This window comes from Callorhinchus milii, unplaced genomic scaffold, assembly GCF_018977255.1.
Source record: "Callorhinchus milii isolate IMCB2004 unplaced genomic scaffold, IMCB_Cmil_1.0 Scaffold1, whole genome shotgun sequence".
NCBI classification, from domain to species: Eukaryota; Metazoa; Chordata; class Chondrichthyes; order Chimaeriformes; family Callorhinchidae; genus Callorhinchus; species Callorhinchus milii.
Genome location: NW_024704742.1, coordinates 55314436 through 55333442, shown reverse-complemented (window position 1 = coordinate 55333442; position 19007 = coordinate 55314436). Strand labels below are relative to the sequence as shown.

Sequence of the window (19007 nt, the reverse complement as noted above, 5' to 3'; positions counted from 1 at the left end):
GGGGGGGAGGGAGTGCTTCTCATTCACAACTTCTAATTTCCTGGCCTGGGTTTTGCCGCCCGGACCTGTGGTTCCTCGGCCGTCACACAGTACACGTCAGCGCCGCTGTCGCTGCTGGAAACCGAGTCCTTCGCTCAGTGGTGGCGGCAGCAGAGAGTGCTGACCCCCCCCCACGCGGTGCGCGCGCAGTGACGGCTCCCGGGCCCCTGTGGCAGAGTGCGCCTGCGCGGGGCCGCCGCCGCCGCCAGTGACAGTCAGTGACAGCGAAGATGGCGCCGCTCCTCCTCCTCCTCCTCCCGGCGCTCTCCTCTGTGGCTCAGGACCTACCGCCCGTGAGTGACTCCGCTTCCCAACACGTCTCTCCCACAATCGCCGCCCCCACCACCGCCCCCACCACCAGGCGTCGGCGGCATCAACAACAATAACAGCAGCAGCGACAGTCCTGGCGTTTGACAGAGCGCGTCTCCTCGACGTCTCCCGAAGCGCTTCGCAGAGCGCAGACCGCGAAGTGTAGTGACTGTGTGTAGTGACCGTGCGTCGGTGGGCGGCGCGCGCGGCAGCCAATCCCCCCCCCCCCCCCCGGTTATTTGGAGGGCGGTGGGAGCCGGAGCCCTGTTACCCCCTCGTTAATCATGGGGGGTGGTCTGGGGGAAGGTCCAGGGGGGGGGGTCTGGGCGGAGGGGGTGGGGGCCGAGGGCCGGGGAGTGGGGGGGAAGCGGTCGAAGGGCGAGACCGGCGGAAAAGGAACGGCGCCGCCGCGACGGCTGTTGGAGACCTCAACAACAACAACAACAAGATTCCATTTATAGAGCGCCTTTCACGTCAGGAGGACGTCCCAAGGCGCTGTACAGTTGGGTCATGACCCGAGCATTGGGGAAATGGTCAGGGTGAGGGGAGGGAAGGGAGGGAGCGAGGAGGGGGGAAATGGTCAGGGGAGGGGAGGGAAGGGAGGGAGCGAGGAGGGGGTAGAGAGTCGAGAGGGGAGCTGAAGGCACAGTCAAAGAGAAAGGTCTTGAGACCGGCCTTGAAGGAGGAAAGGGAGGAAGCGGCGAATGGGGGATAGAGTTCCAGAGCCTCGGGGCTGAGAGGCTGAAGGCCCGACCACCGATGGTAGGGCGGTTGGGGCGGGGGATGTGGAGCAGACCGGAGCCAGAGGAACGGAGGGTACGGGCAGGTAGGTAGGGGGATAGTAGGTTGGAGAGGTAGGAGGGAGCAAGGCCGTGAATGGCCTTGTAGGTTAGGATGAGGATCTTGAATTCGATCCTCTGGGGGATGGGAAGCCAGTGGAGGCGAGCGAGGGTGGGAGTGATGTGGTCCTGGTGCGGGACAGTACACGAGCTGCAGAGTTCTGAATGACCTGCAGTGTGGAGGGAGGTGGCGGGAAGGCCGGCGAGGAGAGAGTTCCCATAGTCCAGCCTTGAGGTGATAAAGGCGTGGACCAGGGTTTCAGCAGCGTGAGGGGTGAGGTAGTGCCATAGTCTGGCGATGTTCCGGAGGTGATGGAAGGCGGTGCCAGTTGTGTGGTCGGTGAGGGTTGAAGGTCAGAGGGAGAGGAGTTCAGAGGACTCCAAGGCAGCGGTTAGGGATTGTGGGGGTAACTTCTTCCAGGGGCGGTAGAAGATGGTGGTGGGTCTGGTGGAGGTGGTGAAGGAGATGAAGTAGTGGTCAGAGATGGCCTTGTCGGTAATAGTGACATCCGAGACACTGAGGCCCCGGGTGATCACCAAATCGAGTGGGTGACTGTGAGTGGGGGAGTTTATGTGTAAGGAGAGGTTGAGTGAGGACCTCAGCTCTCGCGCCCGCGGCCTTGCGAACCGCTCCCGCTGCCTCCCTCCCGGGTCCGCCCCGCAGCGTTTTTTCGAGTCTCTTTTTGTCGTCGTCGTTGTTGTTTTTTTGCCTTCGGCCGGAGGAGTGGCATTTGTGTGCGTGTGTGTGGTTTTTTTTTTCAAAAACCGGTAAACGCGTTAGGAAATTGGACAGGGCTTCGCCTCTCGAACTTTTTTTTCTGGGGTCGGTTTGACCCGGCAGCGGCGCCGGTCCGTTGGCGTCGGGCCCTTCGCCTCAGGCAGCCGTCCCGAGGCGCCGGACGGTCGGTGTTCACGGACCCGATCGGGGAGGTGGGAGGGGGGAAGGAGGGTGGCTCGAGGCTCAAAAAAAAAAGGCGCAATTTAACTCTTTTTTCGAATTGTGTCTTTTTCTTGTGCGAGTGACAAAAAAAAAGACGTGTCGGCTTATTGCTTTTTGTCGGGTCAGCCGGGCGTCCCGCACACGCGGGAAACCCACCACCGTGCCTAGGAATACCCAAACCAAACTGAGAGCTCTACGCATCCCAAGATATTTGTTGGAATGCGCACTCGTTCCCAGGAGGGGTGCATCCTGTCGCTCAGTGGTTATAGCGCTCGCCTTGCATGTGAGGGACCTGGGCTCGATTCCTGGGAGGGCAAAACCATGGGCAAGTTTCCTTACTCCACACGCCTGATAATCCTCAAGAATAAAAGAATAAATTGGTCACTTCAATCCATGACTGTTTGTGGGACACCGCTGTGCGCAATTGGCTGCCGCGTTTCGCCCACAAATATACAATCAATTCGCTTTACAGTCTATTCGGTGAAGCGCTTTGAGATGTCGAGAAAACATGAAAAACGCTGTATTAAATGCAAGGATTATTATTATATTACTTGTACTGGATAGGTGGAGTTAGTGTACTCTGATCAGATGAGACGTTTAGACATCATCAGTGAATGAATTCTAAATCTATTTGCTTGAAAATGCCAATTTTCAACGAGTGTGTTGAGGAAAATGCTCCAAAATAAGGAACTGAGAATTTCTGATACTAAAATCGGGAGCGACCTTTGGTACACTTAATTACTTAAATGTCAGCCTTTCTGTTCCTAAAAGCCAGGAAATATCAGAATATCTGGCGGCCTCGGCACAACCCCCTATTGCTGCTAATGTGTAATAGAGAGTGAACCTCTTTAATGTTCATATGTTTCTTTTCTTTACACAGTATTCTGAAGAATGCAGAAAAGGCACTTACCCTCCACATGGCCCAACGTAAGAAGTAAAATATTGTAGATGGCAATGAATTGAAAGCACAGGTTGTATAAAGGAAACTTTTAACTGTAGTATAATCTGGTTCAGTGCCTTAATGTGTATTTTTATGACCTGGGAACTGGAGTAAGGAGGTTGTACCAAGAATATAATTGTTTTTAACAGCTTCACAAAGGCTCTACCAGAAAACTTTAATCTACTCTTACAAAATGCTGCATGAACTGTTCAAAATGTTATGCAAAATGTTTGTAGGGGCTCTTAGTTTTACTTTTTGGCAATATATTACAGTTCAATTATATTTATAACAGTAAGGCTTAATGTGGTTTTTACATGTTTGCCATTCACAGTCTGCTCTGTACAAAAAAGATCCAGCACAATGACATAACCAAGAATTTAATAATAATGTATCACTTTATAGGTCCACCTTGTGACGTATGTCGTCATTTGCCATAATTTTTACTACTCAGATCACTTTCTAACTTAATTATTAAATAATAATAATCCTTATATTTTGCACCTTTTATATCAGGAAAACATCTCAGTACTCTTCAAATGATAATCCATGAAATCTAGTGACTGTGTATTTTGTAGGCGAATAAGGCACCTAATTTGTACACAGCAATATCCATAAACAGCCATGAAGTGAATGAGCAATTTTATTTGGGGGATTGTCACTGAGATAAATTCCCTTCTCTTTTCGAATAATGCTATGGTATCTTTAATATCCACCTAAACAGGCACATGGGACCTTGGTTTAACACCTTCATTTAAAGGAAGAATAAGAATGTACAACTGCTCTTTTGTTCAGTCAGCAAAAGTGACAGCTGAACTGTGTGACGTTCATGTAATGACCTCTGCTTCTCAGCATAGTGAGAATAAACGCTTCTGCTTCAATGTAATACTGTACATAAATTAGTGTTAATGTCCTGATTTCTTGCATACACAGATTTAAAGGAAAAATTCCTTGGTACACAATAAATCTTGATTCTGCACCACATAAAAGGTGGAACCAGCTGATCAGTGACAAGAAAGTAGAGGTATGTGATCAATCTCTTGTGTGGGCATATCTTCTGTAGAAACCAATGATTTTTTTATATCGTTGAACCATTTTAAGAATGGTGATTGACACTCGTGGTTCAGTGCTCAGTCACAGCCTGGCTCAGTTTATAAAACTCTTACCTTTGAGTCAGAATGTTATGGATTCAAGTCCCAAGATTGTGGTGTCGGCTTCTACTCCGTTACACTGCTGGAGGAGCTCTACAATTTCGATATGTGTCAGTCAACCTTCGGATAAAGCATAAAACCCTAGATCCTCCCTAAGGCCTGTTCAGGTGGACGATAAAGATTCTATGGCACTATTTGAAGAGAAGTGAGTTGTTCCCAGTGTGCTCAAATTGTCTGCCATGTTCGCTACAAATATACAGTCACTACACTTAACAGTAAAATCCTTTGCTGACAATACAAGGCACTATATCAAATGCAAGGAATATTATTCTTTTGTTCATGATACTGACGTAATGTCATTTCCTATAGTTGTACTAAATCAGAAGTTTGTAAACAAGAATGCAGCTAGATAATTATGGCTCCTTTTTTATACATTTCTGAAAACTGATATGAGGTGTAATGCAGATGTTATTCAACGTTGTGAATAAAAAGACTGATAATTTGTTCTCCTTAAACATTTAGAAAATAGCTTACTTTAACATGCTTCAACTTCTATGTTCCAGTTGAGTACTTAATGCACAAATGTCAGAAGCACAAATTTGCACAAGTGTTATGAGGAAGAAGGCAACTGAAGCATATTGTTATGGCAAGATGCTAAGCTTATTGACGTATTTTAGAAAGGGTATGTACAGCTGGAAGAAAATTAAATCTGGGTCCGATTTAATCTTTGAGCACCTCATTTCTTATCTGTTACTGTCACTCAGTTTCATTCTGCTGTGTCTTACTTCCAACAATTTTTTACATCATGTTTTGAAACAGGAAATATTTGTAAACCAATGTTTGAAAAAATATTGAAAACACTATATTCAGAATTCTTCGGGCAGGGGGAAAGCAGGGTGACCGAAGGCACGGTCGAAGAGGATGGCCTTGAGACGGGTCTTGAAAGAGGCAAGGGATGGGACGAGGCGGTGGGAATGCGGGATGGAGTTCCACAAGTTGGGGGCAGAGAGGCTGAAGGCCTGCCCGCCAATGATGGGATGGGCGAGGCGGAGACGTGGAGGAGGGTAGAGTGGTCCACAGTGTCAAAGGCAGTAGAGAGGTCAAGCAGGCAGAGGGAGTCCTGGTCGCAGATGGACAGAATGTCCTTTGTCACTTTGACCAGGGCTGTTTCTGTGCTGTGGGCGGCACAAAAACCCGATTGGAGGGGTTTGTGGAGGGTGTGCGGGAGAAGAAGGAGCGAAGCTGGGAACCAATGACTTGTTCCAGGACCTTGGAAAGGAAAGAGAGGTTGGAGATGGGATGGCAATTTCAGAGAGGGATGAGTTGAAGGAGGGTTTTTTAAGGATAGGAGTGTTGACTGACATTGTTACAGGAGTAGGAATAGTGCCAGTGGACAGGGAGAGGTTTATGATGTCGGTGAGTAGGGGGAGCAAGGAGATGGAGCTGAGAGATAAGAGGGGTAGGGATGGGTTCGAGGGAGCAGGTGGTCGGTTTCATGTAGGTTTTAGTGATGGTGAGAGAGGAACGGGAGACAGATTCAAAGGTACTTAAAGAGACGAGCAAGGTTTCCTTCTCCAGATTTGATCATCCAGGAATCCGTAATGGCAACGTAGGGTCAGGATAGGATCCGACTCCTCTCTAATGTTTTTTTCTTCCCTCAGTCAAATAGTTTGCTGATATCTAATGTCTAAACTCATACATAAAGAAAAGCTCTCTGGGCAACGTATAGGGCACCAGGCACTTACAGAAATATGCTCCCAACACAAGTGAATATTTTCAGGGAGAGAGGAAGACTACACAAGACTTGTTTTTAATTTGATATTAGATGGTGTTCAATTAAATTTTACATTTACATTAAAAACAACACTTCTAAAGCATATGTTTTATTGATTGATTTCAGGTGACAAATTTAATCCAGGCAATCAAGAATTTAGCAAACGACTTCTTCCCGAGTGGCAAACTGATTGAGCTCGTGGACAAACATCTGGTAAGAATGCAATTCAGTTTATTTCTAATTTACTTCTAAACATGGCCAGGCACTGTCTTGCATATGGTTGTATTTTGTCCTGTCTATTGTCCTCAAAAGTTTGAAACCCAAGTGGTTACTTGCCTTCATTGCTCTGTATTTATGCCTTAGGTAAAGAATTCTATAAACTACTGCATAAAGTGGAGCAGGATGAATCTGAGGCACTTTGTATGCCTCAGATTCATCCTGGCCCATTTTATGCAGTAGTTTATAGAATTGTATGTTCTATAACCTAGACGTTTCATTGTTAAGATGATATTCGATAGTACTTATAACACGATTGAGAGACTATGTTGCAAAAATGCTGATTTTGTTGCTAAAACCTCCATGTTAACTGTAATGTTGACTTTCAATAAAGTAGTGCTGAATGTGCTTTGGGTGGCTATACATCATGTGTTCATTTTTTCTACTGACTAGATTTCATATTGTATGAGCTGCATGGTGTTATGTTACATTACTGCCTTGCAGCAGAGCTATATTTCTGAAGCGAGAGATGGAACAAGATAAGAAAGTAAGAAGTTGGTATTGGTATCTTTTCCTGTTCTTGGGCTAAACTCTCTGTGCTTGTTTGAGAGTACCAATTCAAGAATTAATTCTGGCAGTGTGTCCCTCAATAACATTTTTAGAAATCCTTGTAACATTGTTTCACACCCTTTTCCTCTTCTTCCAGGCTCCGCTGGTAGACACACTTCCTTTTCCATTTAATGAAGAAATAAAGGGAATCGCAGATGTTTCTGGACTGCCCTTGGGTATTGCAATTATTGTTATAATATGTGTCAAATGTTTATTACTTATTAGTCAGCTGTTTGTCGCTCGATTTTGATGTGGGACAGTGCGGTGGGTATTCTGGAAAGATTAGATAAAATGGACCGTAGGGCCTTCTTCATCTGAATCATCCTTATTATAGTGATCTTATCATAATAATTGATTCATTGGTGGGGTTGTCTCTACTTATCAGTATCAGAGCTCACTGGCTGTTGGGACAATTCATGATGCTCAACACTGGTAAATTGGATCCCAAACTAAATGAATTTTCCTTAAGAGCTTTATGTTGTATTTTTGGTTGCAATAAAGTACTTCCGAATGATAAACAACAATTTGTGGGGAGTGGGAGGGTAACCTCTCAGTAAGAATTCTATTTATTAATTCTCCTAGACAGCTATCCTGCATATATAATCTAAAAGTGTTGGGTTGTAAAATAGCTGTGAAACCAATCATCATGAAACATCCTTTTGTGGTGGCTGTTAAGAGATAACATCTGTAACACGTAGTGTTGGGTTAATGGGCATAGTGTTATAAACATCTGCATCTGATTGCTAATCAGACTTTTAAAAGTTAAGGAAATCCTCCCAAAGGCCTTATAAGATAAAGGCAATGTCTGGTGCAATACTGCGCCGAATAGACTCAAATACTGCAGGTTTAAACCCTGGTCTGTGTTAAACTGATGTTTGGCATCCTCTAAGGAGCCCACAACATAAAGTTACTAATTGCATCTAAATTGCTGATCTTGCCATAAGGAAGCCTAGAATCAACAACAACAAGATTACATTTGTATGGTGCCTTTTACGTCAGGACCCAAGCAGGGGGGAAATGGTCAGGGTGAGGGGAGGGAAAGGAGGGAGCGAGGAGGGGGTAGAGAGTCGCTTAAGACGCTTTATAAAGTTGTGTAACAGGAGCTTTACTCAACACCCTACTTGAGAGTACTTGGTGCTGATGCTGACTGGCCCAGGTGTGAAATATTTGACTTCCAACACAGGAATTCTTCACTTCAGTTGTAACATTTGTGAAACGGCTTCAATAAATTTCTAGGCTGGAGAATGTTGTGACTGCTTTTCTTAACATAGTAAGTCTGTTTAAAGTAATGCATATAGCAGGTTTGAGTGCTCTTATTTCTTAACCATTGCAGTTTCTTGTTTAAATTACAGGGGAAGTTATGTTCTTCAATGTCTTCTATGAAATATTCACAGTGTGTACATCACTTGTAGCTGAAGATACAACTGGTATGTTTGCAATTATGAAGTCTCTTAACTGGGTGTCCTGGTAAATATTTATGGTGAGAGCAGGAAGAAATATGGGGAAAGAAAACTAAAACGGCCCTTTAGTTAAAATATTGCAAAATTAAAAAAAACTTAAAAATTAAAATTTAAAAGCATTCAGAGGAAGATGGATCAGAAATAATCGTCAGCTTTTACTTTTTGTCTAATAATATAGGTCACTTTACAATCATCGAATATTACAGCACAGAACCATCCCCTTGTGCCTGTGCTGACTCTTTGAAAGAGCTACCCAACTATCCCACTCTTACCCCTTAGCCTTGCAATTTTTCCCTTATCAATTCCCTTTTGAAATCTACTGTTAAATCTGTTTCCCCCACCCCCTTTCAGGCAGTGCATTCCAGGTTGTAACAACTCGCTGGGAAAAAACATATATAACATAAGTCACTTTTTAATATAATGTGGGTCTTTCTATAATATAAAACAATATGGGTCACTTTTTAATGCATCATAATATACGAATCTTTGAGGTAAGCTATGCTGAGTTCTCTAATTCCATGACTAATGTTGTTATAATAATAATCCTTGCATTTGATATAGCGCTTTTCACGTCGGGAGGACGTCCCAAAGCGCTTCACAGAACACACTGTAAAGTGAATTGACTGTATATTTGTGGGCGAACGCGGCAGCCAATTGCGCACAGCAATGTCCCACAAACAGTCGTAGATTGAAAATGACCAATTTATTATTGTTTTTGGTTTTGGAGGGATTATTATTAGGCGTGTGGAGTAAGGAAACTTGCCTAAGGTTTCGCCCTGCCTGGAATTGAACTCAGGTCTCTCGCTTGCAAAGCGAGTGCTCTAACCACTGAGCTACAGGACTCCAATGTTGTTGAGACAACATGGTACATGAATTGAACACAATTATGTTTATTTCCAGGCAAGTTATACCACGCTAGAAATCTGGATTTTGGATTGTTTCTTGGGTAAGTACAAGATCCATGCAAAACGAGTTGGTTTATTGGTAGTGATTAAAATATGGTCATGTCGTATTATCATATTTCAGATAGTTTAAAAAGCATTTTTGATTTTGATATTACCTTCATAAATGTCACTGCGAGGCAACTGTCAGGAATGGTTTCTATCCCAGCAGTAATCAGCATAAACATCTACATTTAGTAAAAGTGCTCTTCTGTAATTTTGTGAAAGAATGAATCTTTTTGTGTAGGAACTCCAACTGTAGTGTATTTTTACAGTGTTGCATTGTGATTTTTATATGAAAACTACAATTGTAGCCTGTTTAGTTAGGCTCTTTAAACAAATGTATCCTCAAACAAGCACTGTAAAGGGGCACGATTGCTGATCAGCACTTCAGCAGTCGTTGTGCCTGAGTGCAAAGGGATGAAACCCCAGCAGCCAGCCAGGCAGGCACACAGAGTGTCAAATTGACTGACATTCAGATCATCATCACCGAAACCACTCATTTCAGCAGTGACCTGATGACATGGAAGTCAACAATTTTTAACTTTCCTATGACAGTGCACATGGTGCTTGTATTTTTTTTAGGGTGTGGGGGACAGGGTTAAGTAAATGTTGAGGATCATATAAGCAAACCCACTTTATACTGAAGATCTTTATACTTGTATAACTGTAATTGCAGAAAATGCCTAAGTGAATCTTCAAAAATGTGAGACATGAAGATGCTTATTTTGAAAGATTGAAACCCCCAGTTTAAGATGTTGTTAAAAAGGCTCCCGAACATTGAATCCTTGATTATCTCCCATAACAGAAGAGGCCTGACTGTGGATACTTGAGATTGGTGGATAATCAATGTTCACCTTTTGTAAGTGGTGCTGAGCTAATGCAGGGAGGGAAGGACAATAATCAAATACATTGTGAAAGCATTAACCCAATAGTTTGAGGAGATGTAATAATTTCCTCATCTGTTATAACTCCAACAAAAAGGACTTTTGTGAGTAAATTGTCCTTCCATTTTCTTCTTTTGCAGTTGGGATATAAAAAAACATAGTTGGGAGATTCCAGAATATCTTCGACCTTTAACAGTTAATCTAGATTTCCAGAGGAACAACAAAACCATATTTAAATCCACTAATTTTGCTGGATATGTTGGAATGTTGACTGGCATGAGGCCTGTAAGTACTAAACAATTCTGAGATGGTGTGGGACTATGCATTTGCATATATATTATATTTTGCATATAATACTGTATATTGTATTTTCATAATAATAATACTTGTATTTGCCATGTCGGGAGGACATCCCCAAATGCCTCACAGGATATACTGTAAAGTATAGTGACCGTATTTAGAACCGACAGAATAAATTAGATGCATTTGTTTGAGGATAAGCATCTAAAAATATTGTTTTGCCTGACCTGCTGAGTATTCCCAGCGACTTCTGGTTTTGTTTTTAAAAATATTGTTCCTATGCAACCTGCTTTAGCCCTACCTTCCTGCCTTTAAAGCCCACCTTAAGATCTATCTTTTCGAACAAACTGGCAATTATTTTTCTCTCCCCTCTCTCCTCGTTCCCAGTGAGTTTGGTGAAGCGCTTTGAGACATCCTACTGATCTGGAAGGTGCTATATAAGTCTAAATTGTTCTTGTAGCACCATAGCTTGACCACCATAGCAGTATTTTACTTTGTGATACTTCAGTGTTGTAACAAATAACAGTGTTGTAGCACTGGTCCCCTCCCTTCTGTTTGGCGTCTGACCCATTCACTGGAAATTACTCTGAGACGTTATCCTACACGAAGGTCAATATATCAAGGCAAGTTGTTTTTGTTGTAACATAAGTATCTGTTTATTTGCAGGGGATATTCACACTCACAATGAATGAGCGTTTCAACATTGATGGAGGATATATTGGTAAATAGCTCATCTATTCAATCGCGGTGTATTTGAAATATTGTGCAAGTGGAACTCCTTTAATTTGATTCAGAACAAACAATATTAAGTTGAAACACCCTAACCCAATTTTCTATTTCTACCCCTTTTTGTCTAGTTTATATAGGAACTTTGTATGTCAACATAGAAAGATTGAAGTTTTTAAAATGTCAATATGTTCAGATTTTGGAGTATAAGAACTTTGGGGGGGAGTGAAAAGCATCACTGGAGCTCATGGCTGAATTGTAGGAGAATTAAAATAACTTTTTTTAATCATCATCGGTCAAAAACAACCAAAGCTGATTCAGTGGATTGTTTGAGCCTGTCTAACGTGACTTTGAAACGCATAGTCTTTATTATTGGTAAAAAAAAATTAAATAAGTTATTCTTTAGGTATCATTGAATGGATCCTGGGTAAAAGAGATGGCTTCTGGATGAGTTTTCTTACTCGGTCGGTGCTGGAGAATGCTACCAGGTATAGAATACTGTTCTGAAATAATAATCCTTACATTGATTTAGCACCGTATCATGTTGTGTGTATTTGCGAGCAAATATTTTGTGTGTAAGAGGGCAACCATTTCACACACTGAATTCAGAATCCCAGTGTTCCTGTATCACTAACCCCTTTGAAAATGGAGTAAGTGTTATTTTGAGGATACTTCATTTTCACTTTGTAGAACTTTCACTGGGAATTGGAATTGATCCCTTTCAGGGCAAAATTCACTGAAAATGTGTTCATGTACAATGTATCCCAATCTGCTTTTGTTGATATGAAATTGTTGAGATTGAGATATTAAGTCTGTAATATATTAATCCTTGAATTTGATATAGTAACTTATCAAATGAATTGTAGGAGAATTAAAAAAACTTTTTTTAGTCATCAGTCAAAAACAACCAAAGCTGATTCCAGACATCTCAAAGCTCTTCAAAGGATTTTTATTTTGAAGTGCAGTGACTATTTGTAGGTGATGACCGGTAGAAAAATTTGCCAAAAATTATGGGGAGTTTGACAAATTTTGCTGAAAATTACAGAGAAATTTGATAGATTTTGTGGAAAGTTCCATAAGGTTGATTGGTGCTATCGAGAGACACATTTTGTGAAACAACCCGAATTAAAAATATAGGCATACATTTTGTGAAGATGTATTTTCACAAAGAAATTTAACTTTGAATAGTACAGCAATTACTATGAATTCGCCACAGTTTAGGTCGGGCGGCAGGCACAGTCGATTTCCCGCTTGCGACGCTTCCGCCATCACAATACTCCCCACCCCACACATACGCCACCCACAGTAATGGTGTGGAGAAAACACCGTGCAGAGTCCCAGGGCCGAGCTCACTGTACAGGTGTGTAGTGAGGCCGAGCTCACTGTACAGGTGTGTAGTGAGGCCGAGCTCACTGTACAGGTGTGTAGTGGGGCCGAGCTCACTGTGTACAGGTGTGTAGTGGGGCCGAGCTCACTGTACAGGTGTGTAGTGGGGCCGCGCTCACTGTGTACAGGTGTGTAGTGGGGCCGAGCTCACTGTGTACAGGTGTGTAGTGAGGCCGAGCTCACTGTACAGGTGTGTAGTGGGGCCGAGCTCACTGTACAGGTGTGTAGTGGGGCCGAGCTCACTGTACAGGTGTGTAGTGGGGCCGAGCTCACTGTGTACAGGTGTGTAGTGAGGCCGAGCTCACTGTACAGGTGTGTAGTGAGGCCGAGCTCACTGTACAGGTGTGTAGTGAGGCCGAGCTCACTGTACAGGTGTGTAGTGGGGCCGAGCTCACTGTGTACAGGTGTGTAGTGGGGCCGAGCTCACTGTACAGGTGTGTAGTGAGGCCGAGCTCACTGTACAGGTGTGTAGTGGGGCCGAGCTCACTGTACAGGTGTGTAGTGGGGCCGAGCTCACTGTACAGGTGTGTAGTGGGGCCGAGCTCACTGTGTACAGGTGTGTAGCAAAGGGGATGTTTGTAGCAAAGGAAGCGGACGCACTTTTCTATAGGCCCAGGTGACGAGGCATGATGGCAATTTCCTTTAAGCCTGCATCGGTAGTTGTGAAAATTGTTTCACTCTTTGTATCACGTTGAGACATTTTGACGTGATAAAGTCAAATGCAAGGATTATTATGATACAAACGTTTCACATATCTACCTGTCTTCATTTTAAGCCAGAAATTGTGAACCTGAAGACTTGAATTTGATAACCATAGGGTCACCAAATGTTAATGTTTTATCTTGTAGTTACGCACAAGCCAAGGACCAACTCACTAATACAAAAATGCTGGCACCAGCGTACTTCATACTCGGAGGCAACCGGTCAGGGGAAGGCTGTGTTATCACACGCTCGAGAAAAGCTTGTCTGGATGTCTGGGAGTAAGTTTTATCAAAGTAGAGTCTTGAGTTTCGACTGTCCTTCACCGTCTTATATGAAGTGGAACATCGATTATCATTAAATGTGTTTGTGCTGGAGTTTAATCCTCAGTTAATTTTTCCTCACCTCCTAGGCTTGATCTTAAACATGGCAGCTGGTATGTACTGGAAACTAACTATGATCGTTGGAAGGACCCGCTGTTCCTGGATAATCGCAGAACTCCTGCCATGAAGTGCCTGAACGAAACAACGCAAAAGGTAACTTACTTTTCTAGTGTGCAGCAGCAATCTGAACTTTAATCCCGAGGTGTTACGGAGGTGAGGGAAGTGAGCAACCATGGAGGTTGATGATGCCAGAGCCTGAGGTGCTGAGGCGCTGGCGTGAGCCAATCAGGAGGGCCTCAGTCTTGTTCACATTCAACTGTAGGAAATTTGCCCTCATCCAGGACTTGACACCCCTGCTCGGGTCCCAACCCAACTGTCCAGCGCCTCGGGACGTCCTCCTGAAGTGAAAGGCGCTCTATAAATGCAATCTTCTTCTTGTTGTTGATGTCCGTAAGCAAGTTGCCTGAAGGCAATACTATAGAAAAGGGCACAATAACTGGGTTCTCTTGTATCAGTTATATGAGGGCTTGAAAAGTTGGGACTATTTTTCTGTAGCAGAGAATATTGAAGAACAATCTATAGAGATCTTCAAAAGAATTAACAGTCATTGTCGAGTAAATAAAGAGAACCTATTTCCACTGATCAACAAGTCCAGAACAAGAGGAAACAATTTGAGGATTTTCGGCAGGAAATTGGAATTAGAAATATTTTTGTACAGGGGGGTCTTAGAATGACTTACATTGAAGTTGAATGTATTTAGGCATTAAGAGCAATTTGGATAAATACTAAAAGTAAAAGAGAATTGTTGGCCCAGATACTGGCAGACACTCCCTTCTCTATTCAAATAGAATCGTAGAATCGTACAGCACAAAAAGAGGCCATTCGGCCCATCGAGTTAGTGCCAGCTCTTTGAATAGAGCAATTAATGTCAATCCCACTCCCCAGCCCTTTCCCCATAACCCTGCAAACCCGTCCTCCTCAAATACCCATCCACCGCGTTTTTAAAAGTAGTTATCGAATCGGCCTCGACCAGCCTTTCAGGCAATGCGTTCCAGATTTGAACAACTCGCTGCGTGAAAAAATTTCTTCTCACCTCCCCTCTGCTTCTTTTAGAGACGATTTTAAATCTGTGATCTCGAGTCACCGACACACCCATCAATGGAAACATTTTTTCCCTTTCTAACCTATCAAATCCCCTCATGATTTTGAAGACCTCTATTAGGTCTCCTCGTAACCTTCTCTGCTCCAATAAGAATAATCCTAGTCTCTCCAACCTTTTCTCATAATGAAGATCCCTCATTCCTGGTACCATCCTTGTAAATCTCCTCTGCACCCTTTCCAATGCTCTAAGATCCTTCCTATAGTGTGGTGCCCAGAACTGGGCGCAGTATTCTAACTAAGGCCTAACCAGTGTTTTATATATGTTAATCATAACCTCCTGACTCTTGTACTCTATGCCCCTATTTATAAAGCCTAGAATCCCATTTGCCCTCTTTACAGCTTTACACCTATCCTGCCACCTTCAAGGATTCATTTACCTGCACCCCCAGGTCTCTCTGTTCTTTCACCCCCCTTAAGATTGTATTACCAGCCTATATTGCCTCCCCTCATTCTTTCTACCAAAATGCATTACTTCGCATTTCTCTACATTGAAATTCATCTGCCACGTGTCTGCCCATTTTACCATTCTGCCTATGTCTTCCTGCAGTTGGTTACTATCCTTCTCACTGTTTACTACCCTACCTAACTTTGTGTCGTCCGCAAACTTGGAAAGGGTACTTGCTATACCCAAGTCCAGATCATTTATGTATATTAAGAAGAGCAGTGGTCCTAATACCGATCCCTGGGGGACGTCACTGTACACTTCCCTCCAGTCAGAAAAGCAGCCGTTCACCACAACTCTCTGCTTTCTGTCTCCCAGCCAGTTCTGGATCCATGCTGCCACTCTCCGTTTTATACCTTGGACTTCTATCTTTCTTACAAGTCTTTCATGTGGCACTATGTCAAATGCCTTTGAAAGTCCATATAAACTACATCAACTGCACTACCTTTATCCACCATCTCCGTTACCTCATCGAAAAATTCTATTAGATTTGTTAGACAAGATTTGCCGTTAACAAATCTGTGCTGGATGTCCCTGATTAACCCATATTCTTCTAAGTGAAGATTTATTCTGTCCCGGATTATAGTCTCCAGGAGTTTCCCCACTACTGATGTTAGGCTGACTGGCCTGTAGTTCCCAGGTTTGTCCTTCTGTCCCTTTTTGTACGAGTAGTTCCATGGGATCTTTAACGTCCACCTGAGCAGGCAGATGGGACCTCAGTGTAATGTCTCATCCAAAGGACGGACCCTCCAACAAGGCAGTGACTTCCCCTATCACTGCATTGGAATGTCTGGATAGATTATGAGCTCAAATCTAATGTGGAGATGTTTTTGCATGTTGCTTTATGTGTATTTGTTTTTCCAGAAAATTTCCTTACCAGCCATTTATGATGTTTTGTCAACAAAGCCTGTTCTGAACAAGGTGAGTTAGAATGACTGCCAACGTTTTAAAGCTTCTCTCTTCTCTCCTCCCCTGAAAAAATAATTGCAGCGCTTGGTAATCAATGATCAATTACTTGCTAGTACACAAGGCAGTTTGCACTATCATTCTCGGCTTCATGAAAGCAGCAGTGCGATGGTGTATTCCTGACTCCCTTCCTTCAGCTCACTTTAAAAATGCCTAGTTTGTAATGTCTTGACCATTGAAATCACTCGTTACGTTCACCTTGGGAGAACGTCTCAAAGCGCTTGACAAATCCGGCTAATTTATCTTCCAAGTGATTTTATTTTGGAAAGCACATGTAAAAGAACTATTAAGTTAAATTGCAAGAAAGACATGAGAGCACGATACCCAATTGCCTATTTACAACCTCAGTTGATTCAGATGAGGGTCTGATAACCAGCAGCTCAGGGATGAGAGCGATTCCTATGTTTCCATTTGGAGGCCATCTGTAACCTTGGCAACTCCCCTCACACTTACATGACACAATCTCAATACAATACACAATCTCAAATTTCCACCATCAGTGTTTTTCTTGTTAATTTATCTGTTTCTCATCCAAAACATAATCCATCACTGATACATAACTGTACCCATAATTTCATGCTTGAACTTCCCCTGACAGAAGTCCCACGGAGGTGTAATATCATTTCCCCTATCCCTTCCTTCAGCCAATTCCCCTCATTTTTTTAAAAAACGCAAACTATGTAATGAATCAAATTTCCATAACCAGGAAGAAAGGTTTGGATCTAATCTTAATACCCCATCGACTGGGATTTTCCAAAGTAGTCCTCCCAGTAGTGAGGAGGCGAGGGAGAGACCCTGATATTTCTCTTCAGGTGCTTCTCAATCACTGGAGGCCAGGTAAACATTTGTACAATTATGAAAAAAGGATGTGATTTAGTTAATTTAGTAGTGAGTTTTAGATGGTGATTAAGATCCTGTTTTGCATTTCGCAGTTGACCACGTATACTACGCTGATGGAAGTGTCGTCAGGCACATTTGAAGCCTATCTACGTGACTGTCCAGACCCCTGCATACCGTGGTAGAACTGACACCTAATGTAGCAAGGAATTTCACTGGCCTGTCTCCAAATAATAGCCAGTTGAGCTGCAAACTCATATTACTGGAATACCATGTCACATTCCTAATGGCCTTGAAATACAGAATGCAATACAATACAAAATTACATTTATATAGCGCTTTTTACATTGGAAGGACGTCCCAAGGCACTGATGTAATAAGACGCACTGGAAGCCTGTTATAATGCGGTATTTGAGGTCTTGTTTGCGTGCACAAAGCAGAAAATGATGGGGGTAACCTGATATCCAGAAGTTAAACTTTTTTTAAACAGATGAAGCTGAAATGGCTGATGTCTGGATAATTGGATAACTATCAACATCACTTCCAGTTGAGTATTGAACGGTGTAACCGTAATATAAAGCTAATTTGTGCTATAATGAAACACATAATGGAGCTGCTTTGTATGTCTGATCAGAATCTCTTACACTTTTAATGTTCTGACATTCAAACGTGTGAATTTCATTGGTTCAGTATCTAAACTTTTCAAAATCTTTAACTGATATTTTATCTTTTAATCTGGTACAATGCACTTAAGGATGGTGTCGCCATTTAATCTCACCAGTGGAAGTAATTTGTTTGTATTTATATTGAGGTGTTAATAACTTTTATTAACTTTTGAATTTAATGTTCTCTTCGTCATTGGACAATAAAATTGCAAAGGGGAGATAAAGTAGCCCAGCGTAAAAGCACATTTAAATCTAATATATTAATTTGCACATTGATTCATGGGGTGGTTGTTCTAACACAGTGTTCTGCTGTATGTATAATATTGCTCCTGTTGGTCAAATCAGACATTAAACCAATCCTGAAACCACATACAGTATATCATTTGGTTCATTTTTGTGGTAGCATGTTCAAAATCTGATGGCGTATTTCTGTTTTATTTGATTTGACGTTACTAATTTAGAGCAACAATGTGACGCTTTGGGGCATTTTTGGCTTCTCTTTAAAAGAATACTGCATTTGTTTTATTTGGTGTTAACTTGTTTAATTTGAAGTCTGGGAATAAATTGTTCAATTTCATTTTAAAGTTTATCTTGCACCCAACCTGTGGAATGTAATACGTTTACTGTTATATTACCATGTAAAAGGTTTCACTTTAGAGAAGTTGTAAATGTAAAATATTGCAATAAATTTGGAATTTATAACCATTTACAATCTGCTGCTTCACAGGAAAGCAACAACAACTTGGACTTGTGGAGTCCTGTAGCCTTGTAAGCGAGACACTTGGGTTCAATTCCAGGCAGAGGGCGAAACCTTGGGCAAGTTTCCTTACTCCACACGCCTAATAATAATCCCTCCAAAAACAAAACAATAATTACTTGGCCATTTTCAATCCACGACTGTTTGTGGGACACTGCTGTGCGCAATTGGCTGCCGCGTTTGCCCACAAATATACAGTCAATTTGGTTAAAGAATATGCTGTGAAGCACTTTGAGGCGTCTAGAAGACGTGGAAAGCGCTATATCAAATGCGAGAGTATTATTATTACTTAAATAGCACCCTCCACCCAGGGTCGAGTCTCAGAGTGCTTAACATTAGCGGAGCTGAACTCCAGGGTGAGGGTGGGGGGAAGGGCCATAAGCACGGTCAGAGAGGAAGGTTTTTCTGGCGGGACTTGAAAAAGGGGATAGAAGGGACAAGGCAAAGGGATTGAGGGAGAGTTCCAGAGTTTCAGGGCATCAAGAACCAGGTAATGCCTCCTGCTTTTTCTGGCACTGAAACCTGGTCAATCGTTTGCAGTAAAACACTATTCCAATGCCCCATGGTCTGTTATTGCATCGCA

At 42.7% G+C, this 19007-nt stretch overlaps 1 protein-coding gene across 1 annotated transcript; it reads left to right on the top strand.

Moving 5' to 3' along the window:
* The first annotated feature begins 213 nt into the window (after positions 1-213).
* On the top strand, positions 214-18037 carry asah1b (N-acylsphingosine amidohydrolase (acid ceramidase) 1b). The gene is made up of 14 exons (XM_007892813.2): positions 214-332; positions 3008-3054; positions 3998-4088; positions 6116-6202; positions 6912-6990; positions 8167-8241; positions 9175-9220; positions 10243-10387; positions 11069-11123; positions 11535-11616; positions 13363-13494; positions 13626-13749; positions 16064-16120; positions 17098-18037. Exons 1-14 carry the CDS (start codon positions 270-272, stop codon positions 17185-17187), a joined length of 1173 nt encoding a protein of 390 aa, XP_007891004.1. The 5' UTR covers positions 214-269; the 3' UTR covers positions 17188-18037.
* The last annotated feature ends 970 nt before the right edge of the window (positions 18038-19007 follow it).